Source organism: Chaetura pelagica, unplaced genomic scaffold, assembly GCF_000747805.2.
Source record: "Chaetura pelagica isolate M959 unplaced genomic scaffold, ChaPel_1.0 scaffold199, whole genome shotgun sequence".
In the NCBI taxonomy this organism is placed as follows: domain Eukaryota; kingdom Metazoa; phylum Chordata; class Aves; order Apodiformes; family Apodidae; genus Chaetura; species Chaetura pelagica.
Window position 1 is genome coordinate 1,140,076 of NW_009970714.1, and position 25,758 is coordinate 1,165,833.

Here is a 25,758-nt window from a genome sequence, read left to right on the forward strand (position 1 = left end):
CTTTCCCTAGTGTTACGTTTCTCTCCTTCTCAGTATCTTTTAGCTTCTGCAGATGAAGTGTCAAGGGAAGCTTTCCAGAAGCCTGGTGGATTTTTAATTCTCTTACTTCTGGACAACTGGAAAAAACAGAAAAATCACAGTACTTCATTCTCTTATTATTTATTTTTGTCAGATCACTTCATCATCTGTTATCTCTATAAACCACTGTGCCTTTGCAGTAGAGTCTCTCATGTCTGTGCTACACATCAAGGGGTGAAATAGCTACTTAAGGGGAAAGATTTTCTCCCAAGTGGGAGAATAAAACAGGTTAAGACCATATCATTTTGTGCCGCAAGGAAAAGGATTTCTTGTTTTATACCCTCCACCCTTCCTGGATGGCACTTCGAGCTGGAAGCTGCAAGCAGCTGTAATGACACCAGAAAATCTTTCATCAGATTGAAAAGAGAAGAGCAGAAGAGGAAAATATTAGAACAGTTAAGGACTATCAGCATGACAGGTTCAAATAATTCTCGGTTTCAGTAAAACTGCTGATCATTCCTAGAAACACTATATCTGAAGTGGTTTTTAACACACAATACTATGGTATAGTTTTTCCAAAACGTTCTGATTTAAGTGTTTCATCTCTTTCAACCAGTAGATAAAAATGACCAACCTTTCAAACATTTCTATGTATTTTGATGAAAAATACAGTTGACCTCTTGTACAACATTCTCCTTTGCCTCAGTAGTCTTCAGAGGGAAATGGGAAGGCAATGTTACCTCCAGGATTTAATTTCATAATAAAGAATGTATAATGAAGCATTTCTAAAACCACTGGAGGTACCAAGCTCAACAAAAATGCCTGAGTTTCTCCTGGGTACCACTGGCCAAATTCTTACTATAATTATCTGGAATCGTGTGCCAGCACACAGTGGAGTAAATTCAACTTAAGTGTCAGTAGGATTCAAAACATATTGGATGTGGGTCTTTCATGCAGGCTAGTGTAAATTTGACTAAATCAATTAAGTTAAAAGTGCATCAGTATCTGCTCACACTGATTTTAAATCCAGAGCAAGTCTAAATGTGTCAAAAGTCAATGAGAACCAGGCCCAGAAGGCTAATATACAGGCACAGTGGCTTAGACCAGGGTCAGACCTAATGCCAGGTACATTTGCCATCAGGCTGTGTCTAATGGGAGGCAAAGATTGAGAGCAGAATCATCGTTTTGCTACAGAATTCTGAAAATCACTTCTCCATGTTTCTCCTAGGAGTGTTGTCACTGTCCTTCCTTCCACTGAAGTTTCCAATGAGATACACTGACTTCTGTGGAATCCCTCCTTATTTAAACAGTTTAAAAAATATTTTAAAATCCCTGATTTAAAAAAAAAAACAACAAAACCAAACCAAACCAAAACAAAAACATAACAAATACCTGAGCAGTAAATCAGATTGAGTTTCCAGGGCCAGGCTCACAGCAGGTGTTCATTGCCTTTGCTCCTTTCAATTCAGCTGCCATTTAAGTGACTCCCTGGGCTTTGGCATTGCCTTGATTTACCCCAGTTTAAAACAGAGCAGAATCAGAGTTTCAGAGGGATCCTACAGCACATTCACTACTGATTTTCTGAACAAGCAATATGGATACGATCCATCTCACCTGGTCTGATATTTGTGTGCTCTGAGTTATCCTGTGCAGCCATTTTTCTTCATTACTTGAATTTCTCAAGGTCAAAACTTCCAAAGATTTAATTTTCATGTTTTCTCTCCTTTTTAAAATCTCTCTTTAAAACCTCTGTTTTATCCCTACAACTGCAGAAAATCAGAAAACGTGAATGAAAGAATCCAGGAGAAAACCATTCTGGAATGATTTTAAATGTCCAAATGAACATAAACTCATAGATATATATTGCTTTAAAGGAGATTAAATTCCTTGGGTGTGAAGAACATACTCAACATCGCATTTTGAAAACACATCACAGAGATTATATGTATCATCATTTCAAGTTATGCTTATTGAATTTGCCTAATTATCTATTTTGTGGGTGTTTTTTCAGGCCACATTTAAAGGTTGGATGGATATTATGTATGCAGCAGTTGATTCACGAGAGGTAAGTCACAACAATGAAATTAATACTTCTTTTTGCCATCGACTTTTGTAGCACTCAGCCCTCCCTATATCTTCACCTTGAGCAATGTTTTTTCTGGAAGTGTTTGAGGCCGGGTTGGGTGGGGATTTGAGCAACCCGGTCTAGTGCAAGGTTTCTCAGCTAATGGCAGGGAGGTTGGAACTAGATGATTTTTATGGTCTCTTCCAACCCAGACGTTCTATGATTGTTTTCTTGAACCTGCAGCAGGAGGGTGGAGGAGCTCCTGGGATGTGCTGGAGCTCTGGTACTGGTAGCAGTATTGAGTGGGCAACCAATTCCTACCTATGCCCCATTCAGCTTTCAGGTTTCTGAGAAAAAACACAATTAATAAACCAAAACCAACAACAACAAAAAAGAAAAACCAAGAGGTATTTCCCTTGCTACATCATATGTGACTTGTTCATTTTTTATTGAAGGAAATGTCTCTTTTCCCATTTTTAATAATATTAAAGGAACGAGATTGCACTTAGTGTTCATTTTTGACGTAGTTGCCTGGAACTGGGGACTTGACAGGCTGACTTAATTAACAGGGAATGAAGCTGCTAATGGAAAAATAACCAGTGAAAAACCCTCATGCCATCACAGGACCAGAGTTACCTCTGCATAACCTAGCTCATAATGTCATTTGCTCTTTGAGGACAAGTACACGTATGTGTGTTCTCCCTGCTGCTGAATGAAACACAAGAAAATACAGCATTTTGGGAAACAGGAGTTGCTGGCAGCTTGGTTAGATACCTGGAGGTGGTGGGCCAAATCAGAGCATTTTTCCAAAATGTGGTACATACTGAGGCTCTTCTACTGTGTTGCTCAGTCCTTTAGAAAGAGACCCTACTATTTTCTGCTCTTCATAACAGAAAGGTTGTAGTTCTAAATCTGATGACTCAATACAATGTTTTCCAGTAACATTTAATTATACTGTGATCATGCTTTCTATAAGTTCCATCCGTTCATATAAGATTAGGGATAATCAGAAAATTGATTCTTTTCCCCTTCTGGGTTCAGACTGAGAACATTTTATAGGATTTATTCTGACACTGCACTTTCTGAAGCCGTGATATCTCTGTGACAGTGTTGTGAAATGTAGCTGAAATGAGTGTGGCAATGCAGATGCCAGTGGTAAACTTCAAACAGAGCCCATGGAGTGCTGACTCTGCTCCTGGGAGTTACACTGGTTTTCCTGTTCCATAATCTTTAACGCTGACAGACAGTTTTCTTTTAACTGCATCAGTATTTTGATAGGTGCAGAGATGGTGCCATTTTCAACTTTTCCCTTTTCCTTTTGCAGTGTGAGGAGCAGCCTGAATGGGAATGTAATTTATACATGTACCTGTATTTTGTGATTTTCATCATCTTCGGGTCTTTCTTCACATTGAACCTCTTCATTGGTGTCATCATTGACAATTTTAACCAACAAAAGAAAAAGATAAGTAGTGCACATGCTACACATAGATTTATAAGCAGCAGCTTTGCCACATTAGCCTCCATATTGGCAATGACAGAACAGCTGCAGAAACCATCTTGCAGGACTTTTGCAAGAGCACAGCTGTAGCAGCTTCTAATCTCCCCATAGGATGAGCATCCTGAAAATACATGCTGGGGGGGATTATACTGCCCACAGAAATCAGAGAAGCAGCTCCATGCAGATGGGATCTCTGGTACAAACTCTGCCACAGAGGCACAGACCACCCTGGTGTGCTCCATGCACAAACACCACCATCCCTTAGAGCAGTGCAATCTCTTCTTCTCCATGCATCACCTCACTGCCCCAGGGTCAGGGAGAAGCAGCCTGGCCTGAGACCTGTGTTTCTTGCTCCTTTGTATGATTTAAACAAAGGGCTGAGGTTCTTCTGTTTTCCCCTCTCACCCTGGACGTACCTTGAGTACAGACAGAACCCGAGTGTTGCTCATCCTTGGTCTGTCTCCTGTACTTCATCTCCATGCAAGAAGCAGGTTGCAGCATTGCATCTGATCAGGCCCTTCTAAGATATTTTGATGAAGGCTACATGGAAAGGGAAATAAGAAAACAGAAGAGGATGTAGCCCTGAGCTTTGGATGGAAGCAGTGGAGCTCTTTCATCAAAAGTAATAGCTTTGTTTTCACCTTATACTTAGGTGGCCAGGATATCTTTATGACAGAAGAACAGAAAAAGTATTACAATGCAATGAAAAAGTTGGGTTCTAAGAAACCTCAAAAGCCAATCCCAAGGCCACTGGTAAGAATGACATCATACAGTTGAGCTATGTGTAATAGCTGAATATTTATTTCACAGAATGAATGCAATTTAATTTCTCAGTGTAGGAAGAGTGATTTGTTCCAGACAAAAGCCACTTAATATTTACGTGTTTTGATTTTGAACGGTGTTTGCAAGTCCAGTGAGCTGTGTGGTACAAAATTCTCATTGTTCTGCAATATTGGCTAAAAATATAATTTACATATGCGGTTATGGCAGTGGCCACATGCCTGCATTGAATGAATTAATGGCCCCAGTCCAAGGTCTTTCTTCAGTAGTTTCAAGACACATTAGTAGTAAATGGCTTTGAAAACTCTATCATTCAAGCATTTGTCATCATCTTTATGTTTATGAAGTTCTAATCAGAAGCAGTACAAAGACTATTTTCCTCTGCTTTCTGATTAATCAGGAGACAATGAAGCCATCATTTTCACACAGTTCCAATTTCCTAACTAAACTTTCTCCTTTCCTCCAGAACAAATACCAAGGTTTTCTTTTTGATGTCGTCTCAAAACAAGCCTTTGATGTCTCCATCATGATTCTCATCTGCCTTAACATGGTTACCATGATGGTGGAAACAGATGACCAAAGTCAAGAAAAAGTGAACATCCTCCATAAAATCAACATGCTTTTTGTTGCCATCTTCACTGGGGAGTGCATCATCAAAATGCTGGCTCTACGACACTACTACTTCACCAATGGCTGGAACATATTTGACTTTGTCGTTGTGATTCTGTCTATCGTAGGTAGGTGAATCTGGGTTTTCACCCAAACTCCAGAGCTAGGAAGGCAGACATACATTTCATTAGACAAAGTTGAAGGCTTCATGCAATAAAATATACTTTCAACACAGATAACTACAGCCTAAGCATATTTTTAAAAATATATTTAAATAATACAACATTATAGTGCTGAACAGCAACTGGTGTGATCAGCAAAATTATGTTTGTCACACCATCGTGTTGGTTTTGATGTACACTTCATGGTTTGTGGTGATAAAACATGGGGCAGAACTGGTATTATGTGCTTAACCCCAGTTCTGCATAACAGCCAAAGACAGAGAAGTAAAAAAGCCACATGAAAAGGACACATGAAGACTGCTGTTTTTTTGCTACATACATTTAATTACATCAGTGTGAAAAAGCCTTTGAGGCAGGCTTGGGCAGGTGCAGTGAGTTTAGATGTTCTCAGCCCCGCTGTCTCAGGAGGTCTGAACCCTCATCTGCCCCAGGGATGAAACATAGAGACACAGTTTTATTGTTAATTTGTGCCTTTTGTTGCTCTGCAGCACCAGCCACAGATCATATGTTAGGTGTTACGGAAATGCATGTCAAATGTGAATATGAAATCCTGCCAAAAGAGTTTTCATTGAAGTTGGAAATAAAGTAGCAACTGGAAGATAATCAACTGATCCACTGAGCAGAAGGAACTCAGAAATTTGGTTCTTCCAATATAGTTTCCATTTTGAAGGATGGAGTAGGTGAATGAAAAACTGTATGTTAGGAAAACAGAGACATCTTCTCATTGATGGATGCTTCTGTTTCTCTTAACTCTTTCTGGTGGACCAGGGAGCCTACAAGGTCCCAAAGCAGGAGTTCCTTGGTGGCCAGAGAGAATCCTGTGCTTTGGAAGCCTTTGGTCAGCCAAGAGCACCTGGATTTCAGAGGTTTGGGTGACACAGGGAATATCACTACCACACAACTGTCATCAGGGCCTTGATGCTGGATGCAACATTGACCAGAGCTGTCACATTGTTCATAGTTCTGCCTCATGATCAACCAGATCATTTCAGTGTCAGAAGACTTGGGCCATACCTCTGAGCCCTGTCCCAGGCTAGACTGGGAGACATGAGCTCAGCAAGGCTCAGCCAGCCAGGGTTTGTTTGCATTAGGCAACTTGGATCAAACTGCTCTCTTTCTGCAGGAAGAGTTAGGCTATAGAGATGCAAGGTCATTCTCTTGCTAGTAAAATCTTGGCCCTTAGTTCCCTCCCAGCCCTTCAGGAAAACTGGAAAAACAAATAACAAAGCAGATTTCCAAGAGAAACTGCACTGTTCCTGAGGTGGCTCAGAAAAATAGACCCAGCATACCAGTGTTTCAGTGCTGACTCACTAACATTTTACAGCCCAAAATACTGTCAAGTCAGAAAAATTCTGACCAGTTGTGCTCAGAATAAGTTTCTCAGGTGGGTCATGGCCAAAAGCTGCCAATACCTGCATTTTATCGGGGGTGTTCCTGGTTTCTCATTCCCAACAGACAAGCTTTCCCTTAATAAAACTACAGCTACCATTGACACCTTTGCTCATAGTCTCAGCAAAGTTTGCATGGATCAAATGGGCATGAAAACACTAACAAAGATGCCATGCCCTTTGTCACGGGTCTTCCAATCTGGGGAAGATTGGAAGGGACATGGATTCTGTCCATAATCCTGACTGCTTTAAAAGGAAGCCTGGGATTCTTTCCCTTGTACTAACTCGCTGTTTGTCTCTCTTCGTTCAAGGCACTGTACTTTCTGACATCATCCAGAAATATTTCTTCTCTCCCACACTCTTCAGAGTCATTCGCTTGGCTCGAATTGGCCGGATCCTAAGACTCATCCGGGGAGCCAAAGGAATTCGAACTCTCCTGTTTGCCTTAATGATGTCCCTACCTGCTCTGTTCAACATTGGCCTCTTGCTTTTTCTGGTCATGTTCATTTATGCCATTTTTGGCATGGCTAACTTCGCCTATGTTAAGAAGGAGCATGGGATTGATGACATGTTCAACTTCCAAACCTTTGCTAACAGCATGCTCTGTCTCTTCCAAATCACCACGTCAGCTGGCTGGGATGGTCTTCTCAACCCTATTTTAAACACTGGACCACCACACTGCGACCCAAACCTTCTGAATGCAAATGGTTCAAAGGGGGACTGCGGAAGCCCTGCCGTAGGGATTTTGTTCTTTGTTACTTATATCATTATATCATTTCTCATTGTTGTAAACATGTATATAGCCATTATTTTAGAGAACTTCAGTGTAGCCACTGAGGAAAGTACAGAGCCTCTAAGCGAGGATGATTTTGATATGTTCTATGAAATCTGGGAGAAGTTTGACCCCGAAGCCACTCAGTTTATTGAGTATTCTGCACTTTCAGACTTTGCAGACGCGCTGTCAGAACCTTTGCGCATAGCGAAACCAAACAAAATCAAACTCATAGCAATGGACCTGCCCATGGTCAGCGGGGACAGGATCCATTGCCTGGATATTTTGTTTGCTTTTACAAAAAGGGTGCTAGGAGAATCTGGAGAGATGGATGCCCTTAAAATACAGATGGAAGAAAAGTTCATGGCGGCGAATCCATCTAAGATCTCTTATGAGCCGATCACAACCACCCTCAGACGGAAGCAAGAGGAGGTCTCCGCCATCGTCATCCAACGGGCCTACAGGAGGCACTTGTTCCGGCGCTCCCTGAGGCAGGCGTCTTACTTGTACCGGCACAGAACTTTGGATGGCAGCATCCTCGAGGACGATGCACCCGAGAAGGAGGGTCTTATTGCGTTCATGATGAACGAAAACTACGGCAGGCCAATAGACAAATCAGAAACTCTCTCCTCCACGTCTTTCCCTCCGTCCTACGACAGTGTCACCAGAGGTACGAGTGATAATCTCCAGCTGAAGGTAACAGACTCGGGCAAAAGTGATGAGGCTATAGATTGCCTCCTCTCGCCAGACAAGGATAAAGAATCAATTGTGTAAATGTTTGTTTAGAATGCTTTAAAATATTGTTTACAGAATGTAATGTTGTAACTACACAACGATTGAAGCAGCCTTCTTATTAAACATTAGTTGCAAAGGAAGCAATGGAGTTTTTACCCTTAACTACAGGAGTCTAATAAGTCATATAACCTTTGACCCTGCTCTTTTTGACTTGGCTCAATGTTTATATTTATACATGCACAGGAAGAAACTTTGCAGGGTCATAGCTGTTATATCAATGGTGTGAATAAGAATATGCTAGACTGTAATACAGTACACACAGTGTATATCTATCCACAGATAAAGCCTGGCTGTATACATTCATTTAAGGTCTTACTCATATTAGTGTGTTTACTTATGGCAATGTATGACCTTGCATTCTAAAAAGAAAAAAAAAAAATATCACAGCTGCTGTAGCAAAATGTAACACTTACTGTATATGTTGTGAATGGTCTCTCAGAAATTTATTATATTTGATATTTTTTTACTTAAAAAAAAAAAAAAAATAGTCTCTTTTTCCATGGAGATTAATGATCCTTACACTCTTCATGATGAACTCTTGAGTCAAGGTAATAGGAACTTGCGGGATCCCCAACGTTTGAAGAGGAAAGTTGTTGCAAAGTAAACTACCAAATTAGCAACATTTTAACTGTTTATTACACTAAGCCCTCCCTCCTGGGACTTGCAACTGCTCATGAGCAGAAATTCAACAAGCAAACAAAAAGAGCAAAGGAGGAAATGATGTCAAAATAATGAGAGAAACGGTTTGTTCTATCCTTCAGGAAACTAGACAGTAATGGATACTGTTTGTACAACTGTTAATAAAAGCACTAATTTTTTAGTATGTTTCAAGAATCTGCTTTGAATATCACAATCAAACCCGCCATAGAAGTAGCGCATCACGTTTGTGTGTAGTGCTCCAAAGCACCATCCACGCTGGCAAAGTTTCTGTTCAGGTAGTAGGATAGGTTGTTTTCCCCAGGAACACTGAGCTAAGCAGCCTTACTAGAAGCTCAGTGCATCAGTATTGCTCAAAAAAATACTCCTACTGAAAAGAGTAAGAAAAACAACGCCAACTGGGCTGTGCAGAATAGCTCTGACAGTGTGATCAAGAAGGTGGGAGGGAATTGCCTCTGGATCTTTATGTAAATTTTGAGGTTTTGAATCCTTTCTACTCAGTGTCCATCTTTCATTTTCTCAGGCAGTACCATTAGATTACTGGGGAAGGACAAGAAGTACAAGAACTAATATGAAGAATCTACTAGAAATTAGATATATACTCATTCCTGTGGTCAAAGGAATATTTACAGCTGATGTATCCATCAGCTTCAGGCCAAAGAAGTGACAATGGATTGAGAGGTGGATCTGTGGCTGTAGAAAAATTTTTGAAGTTTTACATGCTAAGATAGATTTTTATTTATTATTACAATTTCAGCCATAATAGAATGTGAGAAATCATTTATAGAATATAACAAGTCCATCATAACAGACAAGTTTGGGTTTTTTTCACCTTCAGACTGATTGTACTTGGGTTTGGTTGGACTTCATGGAAGATCCTGAGATTTCTGTAATGAGCCATAGCACTTTAAGGAAGAGTAATTGAGCTTTTCACCTTGGAGAGGAAAAAATATCAAGAATGTACTTAAGGTGTATTGTCATTGACATTTAGTTACATCCCAGGTTGTAAAGGAGTCAAAATCCACATAGGGTTGGCAACTAGAGTTAACATGACGTGTGGCAGTGAAGTTTATCTATGGCCATAGTTACCTGTCCTCTAAACAAGTCAGAATATGTAAAGACAACATATGAAAAGGATGACGATGTACCTGTGTAAATATGGGCTAATATATTCTCTCCATTCATTGAGAGGTGTCTCAGGCATTCACTTGAGAGTGGTCTAGCAGTTAATTCAGAGGATTTGCCATCAGGATTTCTGGGGTCTATTCCTGGTTCTTACTACATGATTTTTAGGCAAATAATTTAACCTATCTGTGCCTCAGTTTACCCATCTGTAAAATGGGGGTAATAATACTTACCTACCTCACAGGGGTGTTGTAAGACTTTCTGTTTGCAAAGTGCTATAAGGGAATGAAACGTATTATAGAAGTATTATTATAATCATGTTCTTTTGCCCTTTTCACCCCATGTCTATCGTGTATAACATAGGGCTGTTCCTCTGGGGATTTTGTTGCCTTTAAATCTTGTATGTAATTAGAGTCTAACTTAATGGAACTACTCTTTGTTCCTTAAAGTGAAAACACTCTATTTTTTTCTTTCTCCCCTTGCCCCCCCCAAAAAACACAAAATTGCTCAAGGCTTCTCAAATTAGAGAACCTTTATACAGATGCCCTGTGTATTTATGCTGTAAAGTTATTCTGACTGTACATATCACCCACAAAGAGTATGTGATTTTTATATTTATATGCATATATATATATACACACATACCTATTCATATATATGTATCTGGTGAGTTTATAGAGTGGTTGACACTCAGAGGACATGACTTCCTGATTAAAATGTTTTCTTCTCAATGGGATTTATTGATCATTAGCAATGAGCTACTGCCTATAATGAAACTGTTAAATTAGAAAATAGTACATTCATTACTTGCTGAACAAGCATTTATTGGCTAACAGCTGGTAAAATAATTTTCTTTTCAAAGCTTTAAAATGAATAAAGAGGGAAAAATACTAAGAAAAGGAGCATTTCTAATCTGATTTGTTTAACACACAATATAAACTGTTCAAAACCCAAGAAAAAAGCCAGCCTGTGCTCAGCAGTGCAGTGCTGGTCATGCTTTTTTAAAAAACATTTTAATTATTTGCAATTTATATTATAAAATATTCAACTGATATTCTTATTAAGAGTCAGGCCCAGTAATGGACAGGATGTAATGGGACAATTAGAAGGTCATTGATTGTATTAAAGAAGAGCTCTTCCTCTGGTCATTTCACCCTTGTGTTGAACATTTTCTTGTCATTGCTGAGATAGTACCAATGCAGTTACAAATGGTTCTGTCTTCTACCCAAAACTTGTAAAAAAAAAATAAAATTAAAAAAAATATATATATAAAGAAATCACAATGCAAAAAAAACATCTGAAAAAGGGTCTTAACTATAGATGTTTACAGTGCAACTTTCTAAAACCGAATTGTAAATTACTTTCAAAATCCTTTGTAACTGGAAGGTTGGTTTTCTATTGGATTTTTTATTGGTTTGTGGCACATTTCTTTAGGGACGAAGAGGGAATGGTATCTTTGTATGGTATGTAGAACTCCCCTCAAAAACTTCAAATAACCTCACTTGCAGGTCTTCAGTAATGGAGATACTGATCCAAATCTAGCAAGGATACAACCTCCTGGTGCAGTGATTTAGTTAAAGACACTAACTCAATAGTTGGCCCACACTGTCTATAAGCATGGTGAGTGCTACCATTTTTTTTCTGTTGATTTGTTCAATAAAGGCTACCACATGAATCACTCAAGCTACGAAAACAGCAAGGAAAATATCAGCCAATATCATAGGACATATTAAGCTGTTTGTACCTGAAAAAACTCAAGTTTATTATGTTTCTTTATTAAATAAATAAGGATAACAAATATGTCCTGTGCCTTTATTTTGGGGGTTTCTTTTTGTTAATCAACATTTTTATTCTTGTTTCTCTGGCTCTTTTTCAGCAAGTGTTTTTTTGGGAAATGCATGGTGGCTTTTCTTAGGAGGTTTCTCAATTAAAACCCCTCCAGTTCATTTTGCATTGTGAGGCTAACTACAGGGCACTAAAGGCTTGAGCCAAAACCTGTTGAAATCAATGGAGAATTTCTGGTTACATCAGATTAATTTGAAAATTAGACCCAAAAGCTTCTCTTCAAAGGGAGTGATTTATAGGATGAACCCAGCATTGATATTTCAACCCATCTTGCCCAGTAGAATTAGCTGGAGGAGGAAGGGTTTTACTGGAAGCCTAGAATTTCATCCAGATATTATATAGACATATATATATACACACATATATACATTTATATATTTTTGTATATATTTTTATATATATGATATTTTCTTAATGATAAAATGGTTGTCTTTCCAGTTTAATTATATTGATTGTAGTTACTATTATATTAATTATATGTTAATATTCCTACTAAACAAAGAGTCACATCCTTCCCAAAGCATGTATGCTTTAATCCTGGAAGGAGTTTCAGAAGGGAAAGGGACAACCCTAAGCTGTTATCAGCATTGATTGAATCAGCCTTATCTTCACCCAGGCTGGCACCAGTTTGGTTACTCTGTTTCAGTGCCCTGATTTCTATTGAAACGTGGCAGATTCCTCATCCTATTAGAACAGAAACGAAATTGAGCTGATATAGATGGCAATAAAAAAAAGTCCATTCAGTCTTCTGAATTAGTTTAATAAGATCACTTTATAATCATGTTTTACATTAACCTGGGGCAGTATAACTAGTGGGAAAGACTTTTTTTTTTTTTTTAGATAAGCATTTGCAAAATGCGTCATATAATTATATGACTTCCGAGTAGTCACATGTATAGAATGAATCTGTCTGAAAAAAATTCAGGAAGATATTTTTGGTTGGAAGGAACAGTTTGCTGAAATGAGAACTCTCTGTGGAGGCATGTCAGGTTAGTTAAGGAAATTCCTGGTTAGAATCTGTGGTCAAAGTTCCCATAAGAAGGAAAATCAGGGTCATAATCCCTACAATGAAAGTTACCATGCCTAGGTTTTCTCCAGGATCACCTAACATTCCCATCACTGCACTAGGGGCTGCTTTGGGTTACAGGACTCTTATTATCTTCATGCAGATCTTGGGGAAATTTCTAAAGGCTGTCAGATTTTCTCTTTTTCAGAATGAAATTTTAAAAACAAAATTCCAAGGGCATTTTTTGCCTTCCAGCCTTACCAAAGAAGCTGGTGGACTGACTCCTCAGTTAATGCAAATTTTTACAGGTTTGTTTTTTTTTTAATCATTCAGTCAAGTTATGTTGATTTTACAAAACTGCAGATCAATTAAATCAAACCTGTGTGAAACTGTGAGATGAGAGTCAGGGCCTTCAACTTCCAAATTCACCCTGGGGTGTTTTGCGGGGTTTTTTCGTGGTTTCTGTTCCTTCTTACTTTTGATGCAAATTGCGTTGCTAAATACAAGGATTATTTCGGCAACAAGTCTGCGTTAATTTACAGCAGCACAGGCAAACTCAGGCAGTTTTCTTAGAAAAAGCCCCACATCAGCACCTTGCTTTAGGTTTAAAGAGTTAGGTTTAGGTTTAGATTTAGTTTAGGTTTAAAGATTTAGGTTTAAAGGAGTTGCTGTTGGAAGAGAAGTATAAAATCAGCGTTTTGCAGCTTATAGCTTCCACTGGGTTATAGTATCAAAGGACACCCATGTAGGATGACAGTAAGTGCTGTGTTTTCAACAACAAAGCATTTTTCTGCTGTGCTGAGAGAAGATTTGGCTTTGAAACAAGAGAAAACAGAGAGAAGCACAGAGCACACACACACAAAAATTCCAAATGCCTGCGAAGCGGCTGCTACTTCATGTCAATTCTCTCAGCGAGCTGTGAAAGCCCGGCCCTGCTGGGTGAAGAACAAACATGGAAATCCTCCTGAGTGTTTACATATTGCAAAGAAATAGCAGCCGTGTCAAAGGGAAAGCATGTGAAAGCAAATAGGCTGAGGGGAATAGTTATTGGCAGCCAGCAAAAAAAAAATGCTTCAGAGTCAAACGTCACCGATAACCCCGCGAGGGCCGGAGGTGTCGGACCAAAGCGTGGGGATGGGTTTGTCAGCACCTCAGCCCAGCTATTTTAGCCAGCTGACAAAAAGGATTTTGAGCAGCTCTCAGCCCTCCTGCGAAGTTTCTGAGACCTCTGCTGCAGTTGTTGTCCCTGGAATCTAATTGATTTATGTTGGGTAGTGAGTTTCTGCCAGTCCAGGGCATCAGGGGGGTGTTTTTCCCCTAGAAAATAGCTGTGCTGAATACTGTGCAGTCCCAGAAACCACAATGTTGTGCTCAAACATCACCAGAGTGGCTTAAAAAGTGAGGTTTACTCTTTGTTTGGGTTCTTCTAGCAGTCTGAGCAATCTGTTCTAGTGTGAGATGTCCCTGCTTATTGTAGGGGTTTGGACTAGGTGATCATTAGATGTCCCTTCCAATTCAAGACATTCTATGATTCTATGATTTTATTACTATTATTTTCTTCTTATTTCCCCAAAACTTCAAGAGTATATCCTGGTCATATTTGCAAGTTTGGTTTTTCTAATTTATTTATTTATTGCCTGGCAGCTATTTTAGAATAAAAACTGGGGCTTTTAGAGAAGACTGGAGACTGAGACAGTTATGACAAAAACATGCAAAATGGCCCTAAAAGGAGTTAAACTGCTCCCTTCTGCTAAAAGGTGACTTGAACTATGTACCCGGGCTTTAAAATATTTGTGTTTTCTGTGAGATGCCAGTTACTTTAAAGCCAAAGGACTTGAGAGGACCCTGCCTGAGGGGAGCCAGGTTTTCAACCTTTTTTTCATATCAGCTGTCCCAGTTGCTCATATTTGTTTTAGTTTTCAATCTTTCCAAACCTGAAGACCAAGTACAAATAAGATAATTTTCTTTTTTAACACGACAAGCAGTGCAGGTGATAATGGTTTATAAAGAGGACAAACACCCAATGCAACATAGTAAGATTTAGCCTCTGGTGGCCTCAGTGACATCTTGGAGTGCAAAGGAATTTTTGGCTTCTTCGAACACCAGCTGAGTTCTGCTAGGAGAAAACTAAGTTTGTCTTGGTAATGTCTGAGGAAGAGAAAAGCTCTCAGGCAGGGCTGTTTTTTTAGAAACTATTATTTTCTTCTTATTTCCCCAAAACTTCAAGAGTATATCCTGGTCATATTTGCAAGTTTGGTTTTTCTAATTTATTTATTTATTGCCTGGCAGCTATTTTAGAATAAAAACTGGGGCTTTTAGAGAAGACTGGAGACTGAGACAGTTATGACAAAAACATGCAAAATGGCCCTAAAAGGAGTTAAACTGCTCCCTTCTGCTAAAAGGTGACTTGAACTATGTACCCGGGCTTTAAAATATTTGTGTTTTCTGTGAGATGCCAGTTACTTTAAAGCCAAAGGACTTGAGAGGACCCTGCCTGAGGGGAGCCAGGTTTTCAACCTTTTTTTCATATCAGCTGTCCCAGTTGCTCATATTTGTTTTAGTTTTCAATCTTTCCAAACCTGAAGACCAAGTACAAATAAGATAATTTTCTTTTTTAACACGACAAGCAGTGCAGGTGATAATGGTTTATAAAGAGGACAAACACCCAATGCAACATAGTAAGATTTAGCCTCTGGTGGCCTCAGTGACATCTTGGAGTGCAAAGGAATTTTTGGCTTCTTCGAACACCAGCTGAGTTCTGCTAGGAGAAAACTAAGTTTGTCTTGGTAATGTCTGAGGAAGAGAAAAGCTCTCAGGCAGGGCTGTTTTTTTAGAAAATATTTGTGCAATTGCAGCCCGAGCACAAGGAAAAGTTGTAAGCCCTAAGCTGTCTCTTTTATATAGACCTTTTCTAGTCAAAACCACATGCTCACTCCAAATCTGTTCACACCCTTCCTCTGCAGGATCTGCAGACCTTTTGCATCACCACAGGTACTGTTCTACACCTGCTCCAACCAAATACAGAAATGCTGCAGGCTGAGCTAAAGAGCTTCCAGGTGAAGCAAATTTCCCATTCATGCTTTGGGCTCTAGGGCAGCTACTCTCCCAAGAAGCCACACACCCTCCTTCACATCACTGTATCTTCTCTGCTCCTTTAAATCATGGAGGAAACTCTCCATCCTCCAGCTGTTTCCCAGTTTGCACCTGAGTGGAGCATAGTCTGCGGGGAGGGAGAAATGCCCAGTTCACCTCTGGGGCTGTTTTCCTTCACAGACCAGTGCAAAGGCCTTACATTTTCTTACAATAGAGCAGGGAAGTGCTTGGAAGGCACACCTCATAATTCTTAAAAGTTTTTGTTGATCTTGAAGGAATTTAATATTATTTTTTACTGACTGGGAGACTGTGCTTGCCTTACCCCACAGGCCAAACAAGGCAGAGAAAGAGCCAGGCAGGGTTAAAGCTCCTTTGTCTTCTTATGGGAGTAGGAACTGAAAGGATGCTCTGCTGCTTAACTAGGTTTGTTCTGGGGTCTGGAGTCAGTGTGAGGTTGGCTGGAAAGGCTTTGAGAGAAGCAGAAGAGCAGAAGGTCCTTCTGAGCCTGTGACAAAGTGGGATATGTGTCTGAAGGCTGGTTGCTGTGGAGGTTGCACGGGGAGGTTTGTAGCTATGGCTGGTGCTTCAGCAGCACTGAGCTGAGCTGCTGCAGTTATGCAGGGTCTTCTCTGAAGGTTGTGGTAGAAATGGGGTGAAGAAAGCTGGTTCCTTTGTGCAGTAGGAGAAGAGAGACCCCTGCCCAGAAGGGAAAGATTGATGGTGGTATCAGGCCTCAGAGTAGGGCAGGTGCCTCTGAAGACCTGTCTGGCTTTCCATGGAGATTCTACATGATTCATAGCATCTGTTGAGTCCATCTGCCTGTGTGTGTCCCCACAGCCTGTTTCAGTGTGGTTGGATGAAGGGATGGGATTCTCAAAGAGAAGTTAATTCCTACAACTTCTGCAAAAATAAGCAGCTGGGAAGATATCCACTGTGAGGTTGCAGCAAGCAGGACAGGTTGTAAAAAAGCTCAGGTCCTAAGGAAAGACAGAACATTTTCACAGAGAGAACAAATCTTGTAACTACCTCAGTTTCATAGAATCATAAAATGGTTTGAGTTGGAAGGGACTTTAAAGATCATCTGGCTCCAACCCCCTTGCATGGGCAGGGACACTTCCCACTAGACAAAGATTCTAAGCTCCATCCAACCCTGTCAGGGATGAGCCATCCACAACCTCCCTGGTCAACTTGTTCCGGTGTCTCAACACCCTCACAGTGAAGAATTTCTTCCTGATGTCTAGTCTGAGTATATCCTTTTCCAGCTTAAAACTATTACCCCTGGTCCAATTGCTACACATCCTTTTAAATCATATTTGCAGGGGGAATAATTAATTTGCACTTTTTAACCACCAGACATCATCAATTCTGTGGCCTGAAACACAGGAAATCAGTTGCTGTTTGTTCTGGTGCTTTGAGATTTGTTTGGATTTTTTTGAATAACCTTTATTATCTAATGGGAAGGTGCTTGAGGCAGAACCCATTGTACTTTTTGCTTTCCTAAAGGAGCTGGAAGAGTGGTTATGCACCTTAGGAATAAGATCAGCTCTATACCTCTGTCACCTCACTTTTGTGAAGTGCTTCTCATCACATGTTTGAAGAGTTAAGAAAACACAGGGAGAAGCAAGATGGGGGGGTACACAAGTACCTTGACTTGCTTCAGTCTGAGCACTTATTGAGCACCTTGGTGGGTGGGTGAAGGGATAAGCTCGGTGGTGATGACATTGGCATAAATCACTTGCAATAGCCAACACTCATCTCGACACCATCAGCAGTGAAGCAGAGCTGTAAGCAGCCCAGGGCTGTGTGTGGTGCTGCCACGGCTGCCTCCTGGTGTGTGCAGCACAGATAACTGCTTATCTGCACGGCTGCTGCTCCAGCAGTCATTGATCCCCAAAGAAACGTGGCAGGGTTTAGCTGGGCAGGCTCTCCAGCCCCAGGGTTTCATTCCACAAAAGGCTGTCCTGGCTGTCCTCTCCAGGCAACAGGGAGGTGCAGAGGGCAGTAGGCTGGAGGGGCTTCTGCACGTGGGGTTCCAACAGTGGGGTTCATCTCCCAGAAGGTGTGTCACCAAGTATTGCAATACAGGAAGTCAAAAGAGAAGCTGGGGTGAGCTAAGAAAATACATCCACTGGAAATAAGATCCCCTTAAATGAGATATTTTATTTTATTTTATTTTATTTTTTCTTTTATCTTTTATTTCATTTTTAATTCAGGGCTGTGCTGTGGGACTTGGATTCAATCATTTTTCTACTCATTGTCATAGAAATGTCCCTCTGAAGTCCTGTAATACTTAAGCCCCAGCCTGGTAGCCCTGTTAGCAGTTATAAGCCAGACTATTCCTTTCCTTTCCATGTAACAGGACACACTGCACAGCTTGGTGATGGGGAAGGATGAGGAAGAAAAAATACTATCAAAATGCCCTGGTTTAAGGCCTAAATTTTTTGCCATTCAAGACATTTTGTTCAGCAAGAGTATGTGCCTGGCAAAAAAAAAAAAACCAGGTCCTGGCAATAGCACTTGGAATAGAGCTGGGCTAAGTGACTGATCCCACTTTCTCCATTGAGAAGACAACAGAGGCCAGCAGAGAAACCGACTTCTCTCTCATGGAGGCTCGCTAGACTCCAGGGAGGTCTTCTTCATTTTGTTTCAAGCTTTCAGTGGTTAACCAGGAAAATAAATGCTCAGCTGGGTGAAGAGAGGTTGGTGATCCTATTCTTAGCCTGACACTGGGATGCCTTAGTGTAGCTGAAGGGAAGCTGTTCCCAGCTGAAAGAGGAGTACATGGTGTGAGGGGAAGTCTGTCAGGTGTTCACAGGTCAGGTGCGGCCACCAAGGGTAAAGCTCCAGTTTGTCACCCCTCTGTTGACCCATGCTCATGTGCTCCATTATAAGAAGCCCTTGCATTTCACATAGGGTGTGCATATGCTGGGAACCGTAATCCACAAAGGCTGCAGAGCTTATTTTTGGGTAGGGTCTCAAGGACTTAACAGCTTTGGGAGTGTGAACCTGCTATTCAGCAGCTGTGATTTCCTCACACCTCAGCCTCCCTGGGAAGGGTGGGAAGATCAGCCTGAAGATTAGTCAGCCTTCACATTCTTGGAGTGTTTGGCATAGAAACACTCTTGGACATTGACAGGGTGAAGGTGAAGAGCTACCCAGGCTCCAGAAGGTGGTAAATGTGGCCCTTGTCCAACTCTAACAGGGGGAGCAGGACTGTTGCTTTATAAGGTTGCACATGACATGGGGAGAGGGGGGTGACTTGCTGGCTTCCAGCTCTCAAGTCAGTTCAGTGCTGCAATATGTAGTGAAAAGGGTGGACAAAGCACAGCCCTTCATGCTTGAAGTGGGCCACCCTCCTTAATTTCCTTGGAAAGCAATTTAGCTCACTTCCTCAGAAATGGGGTAAACCAGGAGATTTTCAGTAAAACTATGTTGTCACCTCCTTGAAGGCAACCAGGATGTGTCTTCCTTAGCAATCTGTCCTGGAGTGAACTCCAAATAAAGTTAAAGGGAGCTTCCCAGAGTAAAGAATGAGATAAAACTTGATCCTGTCAGTTTTTTTTATCTGATGGTGTTGCAATTAGCAATATGAGCTTTTGTAATCCTCTTCATTCTTGCTTTAGGTAGTTGATGGTTGCAAGTATCATGGTTCTGGTCGCAAAGCTGTGTCCAAATCCCTGAAGCCTGATGCTTAATGTCCTTACCCAGCTCTAATTTGAGAGCTTTGACTCTCACACCAGCTGACTACATGGATTAAATGCATGTAAATACCTTCATAGTGACTGGCAAAACATACTCATGACGCTATCCTATATTGGGATGTTCTCTGTCCTGGGGTATCAGTTTGATGTTATCACCTACTCAGAAAATAAATCCCTTTATTGAAGGAGGTAGACTTCATGCTCTCCAGCCAGGCCCACAACCAGCTTCTTTACCCGCTAAGTCTGCTTTCTACTCCATTTTGGCGTCACTAAAGCTGGTTTTCTAAGCACCATGGTGCAAAATTGCTGTTATTAATGCTTTGATATCATCTCTGTTTCAGCTCAGCTTGCTATGAGTCACTCTGATGTTTGTACCTTGGTGCTCTGTCCTATTGGTCTATGATAGAGTGAAGATGAGAGTTTTCATTCCAAACACTCATCTCCTTCCCAGGTTAACAGGGTCAGACAGGTCCACATGCAAGACATGGATTTTCTTAAGGGTATCACATGACTTGACAAAAGTTATGAGAAGGTGGCCCCTTCAATACAGATCGAGTGTTCTTTGGCTTACACAACTTGCTGTACAACTTTGAGCAAGGTAACACCACACATCCAGCATGAGACATGTTTCAGTTCCCCACACTTCTAAAATGGTTTAGATACCCTACAACAGTTCCAAGCACTACTTTTCTGCTTGTTTCCCCTTTTGGAAGGATATACTTTTTTTTTTATTATTCTTTTTTTTTTTTTTTTTAAACTTTGGCCATAGCATTTAGGTAAGCAGAATGAACACATGCTCCTTGTTAGCCTCAGACATAAGTAGTCGTGGAGCAGTGAAACAAGCAGTTCTGTTTATCTTCATGGAGCACATCTTGGTTTCTGACTCATAAAGGTTACATCCATGATGGCAACCGAAATAAGTCACAGGTTCTTCTGCCTGACCAGAGGCTAAGCAGCATGGAAGGCCTTAACTCAGGTTGACCCAGATCAGAGCAGTTCCAACAATCTTTCACTGTTCATCAGTATCAGGTTTTGCTGCTAGACCAACCTCCACCAAAGCTCCAAGTCCTTCCAAGAGAGGAAATGTCTGCTCTGAGAAGAAATGTGGGTAGAACAGGCAGCTAATGATGGGAGAAAATCAATGAGAAAGTGGAAGGAGTGTGAGGGTACAGGGGGATCAAATATGTGTGACATGAGATGCCCTGGGGACAGCATCATATTGCTGCCCTTGCCAGAAAGCAAACAAGAAGCAAAGAGTTCAGTTGTAATCCAGAGAGGGCGTCAGCACTGAGATCTGTGCCTTGCCGTGCCTTATTTAGTGGTATAATAAGCACAGCTTTGAAAAAGGGTTCAGACACCTGAGGAGCAACCCAGGAAGTTTCCCAAGCAGGCTACTTCTCCATCTGCTCAGTCCCAATGAGCAACCTGAATGATTTGTCAAAACACCAAGAGATGTGCTACATTCCAGTTTGAAATTCTCCTTGTCAGGCCCTAGGAATTGAGGACTTTGGGGAATGTATGTCTGATGATTTATTTTTTCTCATGTCTGACCGTCTCAGAAACCAGAAAAGCAAAGCTCTGCGTGCCTATGTGTGTGACTACGTGGAAATACACAACTGCAGGAGGAATTTCTGAAAGCGATTTACCTGGAGAAGACTCCATGTCTCCATCCTGGACTTCTGAGAATATTTGTCTGAGCCAAAACTTGCTCTTCACTTCGAGAGGATGCAGAAGTTAGGGTACCTTATACTCTAAAAATGATTGCAACATTAATAAAGCCAAAACCACAAAAGGGCTCAATTACACTTGCATTACGAATTAACCACAAAATTTAATATTGGTGCAGTTCAAATGTCTGCTGGCTTCCAGGAAGGTGACCACAAGGAATGCAAAGTATGATCTGGCTACTGCTGTCACCAACCCTGGGGAGAAAGCCTGCTGGGCTGAGACCTGCCCCAAGCAGCTGACAACCCAAGATGTAAGTGCAATTTGCTGTTATTGTTGCTTCCTGCTGGATAAATCTCTTTCCTTTTTGTTTATGGAGGATTACAGAGGGAGGCAGGAGGCTTCTTGTGCTGGAGACAAGTCATCTAGCTAGTGACAACAACATCATCACAAGACCCAAGGCCAAAGTGAGGCAAATGCATCCAGGAAAACTCAAACTGCACTGCAGGCTAAAAGTGATCTTGCAGCAGGGCCAAAAGGTTCAAGCCCCGGCCGTCCTTGTCATAGCACATTAAAAACGGGTAATCATTCAGCTGTGCACAAGCAAAGGCTTTTATGTAGATCAAATGTAACATTCTGCCACAAGCCAGCATGAGAAGCAGTGGGCAAACTCCAGGAGCTAGGAGTTCTGCTGATGTTTGGAGTCTCCATAAACATTACATGCTCGGCAAGACCCAGGTCTCTGAGAGGGGGAAGTCATTCAAGGATTCCCCTTGTCTTTGCAAGATGCTTTCCAAAGAGCTCTGATAACTGATGTTCTCTAGCCATGGGCAGGTGCAGTCTGACCTGCATTGCTCTTGGTTGGTATTTAAGGCTTGGTGGGCCACAGGGTGCTTCAAGGGAAGACACACGGCAGTCCCTGAACATCAACTCTGCTGATATTCCCTCCAGAAACACTGTGGCTCCTCTCATATCTCCCAGACTCTCAACATGGAGGTCTTCAGCTCGTTGGTGTTTAATATTTCTTTTCCAGGACTTTCCCTGATTTTCAGTGATGGAAGTGAAGTTAGCAGATATTTTTCTTTCAGTAATTGAACTAAGTCTAAATTCAAATGTTTTGGTCAACTTTATATCGAACATTTTGACCGAACCAAAATGGCACGTATATTTATTAAGGGCATCTTTAGCTGAAGACATATTGAAATATCATGCTCAAATATTTAGGCTCTGTAGTTTTCTCTCTGAATACACTGTTTCCTTATCTGCTATTTCTTTTATTAAGATTCAAGTTAAAAGAATTTCAAGCCTTGGTCAGGCTTGGACGCCCAACTCATGTCAGATGTCCCCGGTGCTACTCAGTCCTACAGGCCAGAAAATTTCGTTCTTCTCTATCAGCATTGAAGCCTGAAATCGTATCATGTCCTGGAGGTGTAAGAATCCATTGCCCCTCGGGGCTTTTGTAGCACCTGAGAGCATCCCTACTGTGCTTAGTGCAGCAGTGAGCAGAGAGATGGGAGTGTAGCACATAAACATGGTTACAGAGACAGGAGAGCTGCCCCAGCTCTGCCCAGATCCAGCCTCCTCTGCAAATACACTGCAGGACTCTGCACATCAAGCCCAGCCCTGCCATGAATAAAGACAGCCTTTGCCCTGGGTGGCTGATGTGGTAAAGAACCAAGGTCATCTAATATCTCTTCAAATGACTGGAGATATTCTTGATGTGCTGCTAACAACTGAACTAGATCCAACTGCAAGCACATTTGAAAAAGGGAGTTAAAACGCACCCTGCAGTGAAGCAGCAACTAAATCTGTTGCCTGAAGACTGGTTGATAGTATTTTTGGCCCTTCTATCATTTTTACTTTCTCCAGAACAGCCCAAGCAAGTGACCATCATCCTAGAGAATTTTGGTGGTTGTGGTCATGTCAATAATCTGTTATTCCAGCTACACAGTGAAATATCATCTCTCTGGGTATTGCTGTGTCTGTGGGACTGTCAGAGCCTGTGCAGTCATGATGACTTGCAATCCCAACTCTTGTTGCTTTGCAAATGAAGCAGAAAATCTGGGGTGCAAACAGCTGCCATGGGTTCCCCAGTGCCAGTGTCCTTGTGTGCACATGGCACCAAAAAGCTGCCACTCTCCTGAGACTATTAGGTGCATGAAAAGGATCACTGCTCTTTCTCCTGTGGTTCAAAGCTTCTAATATTCTTGTGTAAGTAACTGACTGAACTATTTGTAGTTGGATTCAGCTGACAGCACTGCTCTTAAACAGCAAACACTTGATCTTCTGCTCTTGCATTCCCTGGCTACAAACAAACCCAAGGCTAAACTGCACCCAATAAGACCATCCAGCTCTACACTTGCATGTCTCCCTTTAAGATCACAAACCTTTAAGTGCAGCCTGTCCACGTGTTTCTGGTGAGTTAGAAAATATTTACGTTGCGACAGTCATTGCTGAAATGTGGTCACTTCTGGGAAGAGAAGCAGCTGCTCTTTGCTGAGGGAAAGGAGGCATTGTGGTTAGGACAGTGCCTGGAGCCTAAGATCTTATTCTGGTAACACCACTAGCATCATGTAGGCATGTCTTTGCAAGATGGGCATTACACAGCTCAGGTACCGGTGGCAATATAACCACAGACATGAGCACAGAGCCCTCTACCATCTGATTCATCTGCTTTCTCGGGTAACTCACACAGCTCATTCTGACCTCTGTGTTCTTTTAACTAGATTGCTATAAGCCAGCAGGCTAAAAACGAGCTCAGGTACCACTGGTATCTAGCCCTAGAAGATCCTGAAGACCTGGGTTACATTGCTGATTAACCCCTTGAGATATCTGTCTGCTTTCTTTACTCTCTGTTGAATGGATGGATGGAATGTGTGTGCATGAAGGGGGTGGAAGGGCAAAAACAAAAAAAAAAGGAATAATCAAAGTATTCATTAGAAGCTAATACATGTAGCTCAGCAAGGTCCAATCCTCCTTTGGTTGAGGGTCTGACATATCTAACCTGTCACTGTTCAGGACTGTAAATGGACCGGTGGCTACTCAGCTGAGACTGGAACGTAGGAAGAGTCTCCTGGGTTGATCTTTCCAAGGGACATGATTAGGCAAATTTAAGGTGCTTGTCCACCTTTCAGAGCTCCTTTTTCTTTTCTTCTCAGAAATACCGCTTCTCAGAGTGGATGATGTGAGTTGGGAGTTCTCTTACAGCTCCATGTGGGCAGATGGAATGACCCACAGTGTATGTCATGGGAACGTATCACCCACCCTCATCTCCCAGTTTGACTCAGATGCAGGTGGTGACAGTAAAAGGCCTGTTTTTCCAGACACCAGGAGAAAAAAAGAAGGAATGCCCAAACAGGGATGAGTAGGAAGTGGTCCATTGATTGTTTTATTTCAGGAGGAAAAGGACCCCGTTGAATCCTGTCCCTTGTATAGTTTAGTGTTTTTTATAAAGGTAGTGTAAGGGCATCAGTGGTGGCACATACCTCAAACCAGACACCAGTTTTACTAGAAATGCTTGCTCATTTAGTCTTATGCCTGGATGAGTTTTATTTGGTAACCAAACTGGACAGGTTTTTTTAATGGGATCCAGATGTGAAGTAACCTTTAAGCGCTAACAAGGAGCCGTTTGAATCTGCTGGGTACAGCTCTTCCTCATCCATCATTTTAATGCAATGTAGCAGCCCAGGGTCTTGGAGGGATGTGCTGGGAGTCAGCAGACTGCAACGGCCACGTCTGTCAAACTGCAGGATGCTTGGAAGGCTGCATTAGCAGGCCCTCAGGGACAGCAGGGATTGGATTGATCAGTCACACAAAGTCTCTCCAGGGCGGGGACAGGAGCAGGACTGTTGTAAGCAGCAACCAGAGATTCTGCTTCTGCTTTCCCCCTGCTTCCTACCTGCCTGGAAAAAGCTCCCACCACTAAAAGATCACATGTGGGATGTTCTGAAGCAGAGTCAGAGCAGATTTGGGACTGTTAAGATAGCCTTTCCATACCGAAGTGTTAGAGCCAGCCCCGCTGGGTACTGTACCCAGAGCACTGAGATAAGGTCCCGTGGGACTGGCAGCGTCGTGCTGCACATGCCACAAAGCCAAGTCACAGCCCTGAAAAAAGTGATGAGACATCCGATACACTAAACATGTGGCGAATCACAAAGGAACATGAAGAAATACTCAATCAGATACTCAACCACAGGAACACACCAGCCATCCCGGACATGGTATATCATCTTCCTCCGACTGAGACACCTGTGCCTGACAACTGTTACAGTCTGTCAGCTACAGCCCCTACTACACCTCCAGCCACGCACAGGTTGAGCAGGAGAGTGTTTGTTGTATTTACTGGGCTTTTTTTGGTTGCTTCTTTGGAAGGCTGCCTGCTCCCAGAGGAGCATCCTCCCCACCAGTCCTCAGCTCCACCCCAGCTGTGCGAGATGGAGGGGAAGAGCAAGGGGCCAGAGAGCGGCCGCTGTGCTGCCATCCCCTGCCTGGCAGCAAGGGCTGTGTTTGTCAGAAAGCTGCCATTAGTCCTGCATGCCAGCTATAATCTCCCAGCCCGA

At 41.8% G+C, this 25,758-nt stretch overlaps 1 protein-coding gene across 1 annotated transcript in view; it reads left to right on the forward strand.

Moving 5' to 3' along the window:
- The window catches only part of LOC104396177 (sodium channel protein type 5 subunit alpha-like), a 184,085-nt gene extending 175,999 nt beyond the window's left edge, over positions 1-8,086 (forward strand). Inside the window, exons 22-26 of the mRNA XM_010005994.1 lie at positions 2,030-2,083; positions 3,408-3,549; positions 4,234-4,334; positions 4,828-5,098; positions 6,852-8,086. Of these exons, the coding sequence (XP_010004296.1) occupies positions 2,030-2,083; positions 3,408-3,549; positions 4,234-4,334; positions 4,828-5,098; positions 6,852-8,086 (1,803 nt within the window). The remainder of the gene's footprint in view (positions 1-2,029; positions 2,084-3,407; positions 3,550-4,233; positions 4,335-4,827; positions 5,099-6,851) is intronic.
- Positions 8,087-25,758: the final 17,672 nt, after the last annotated feature.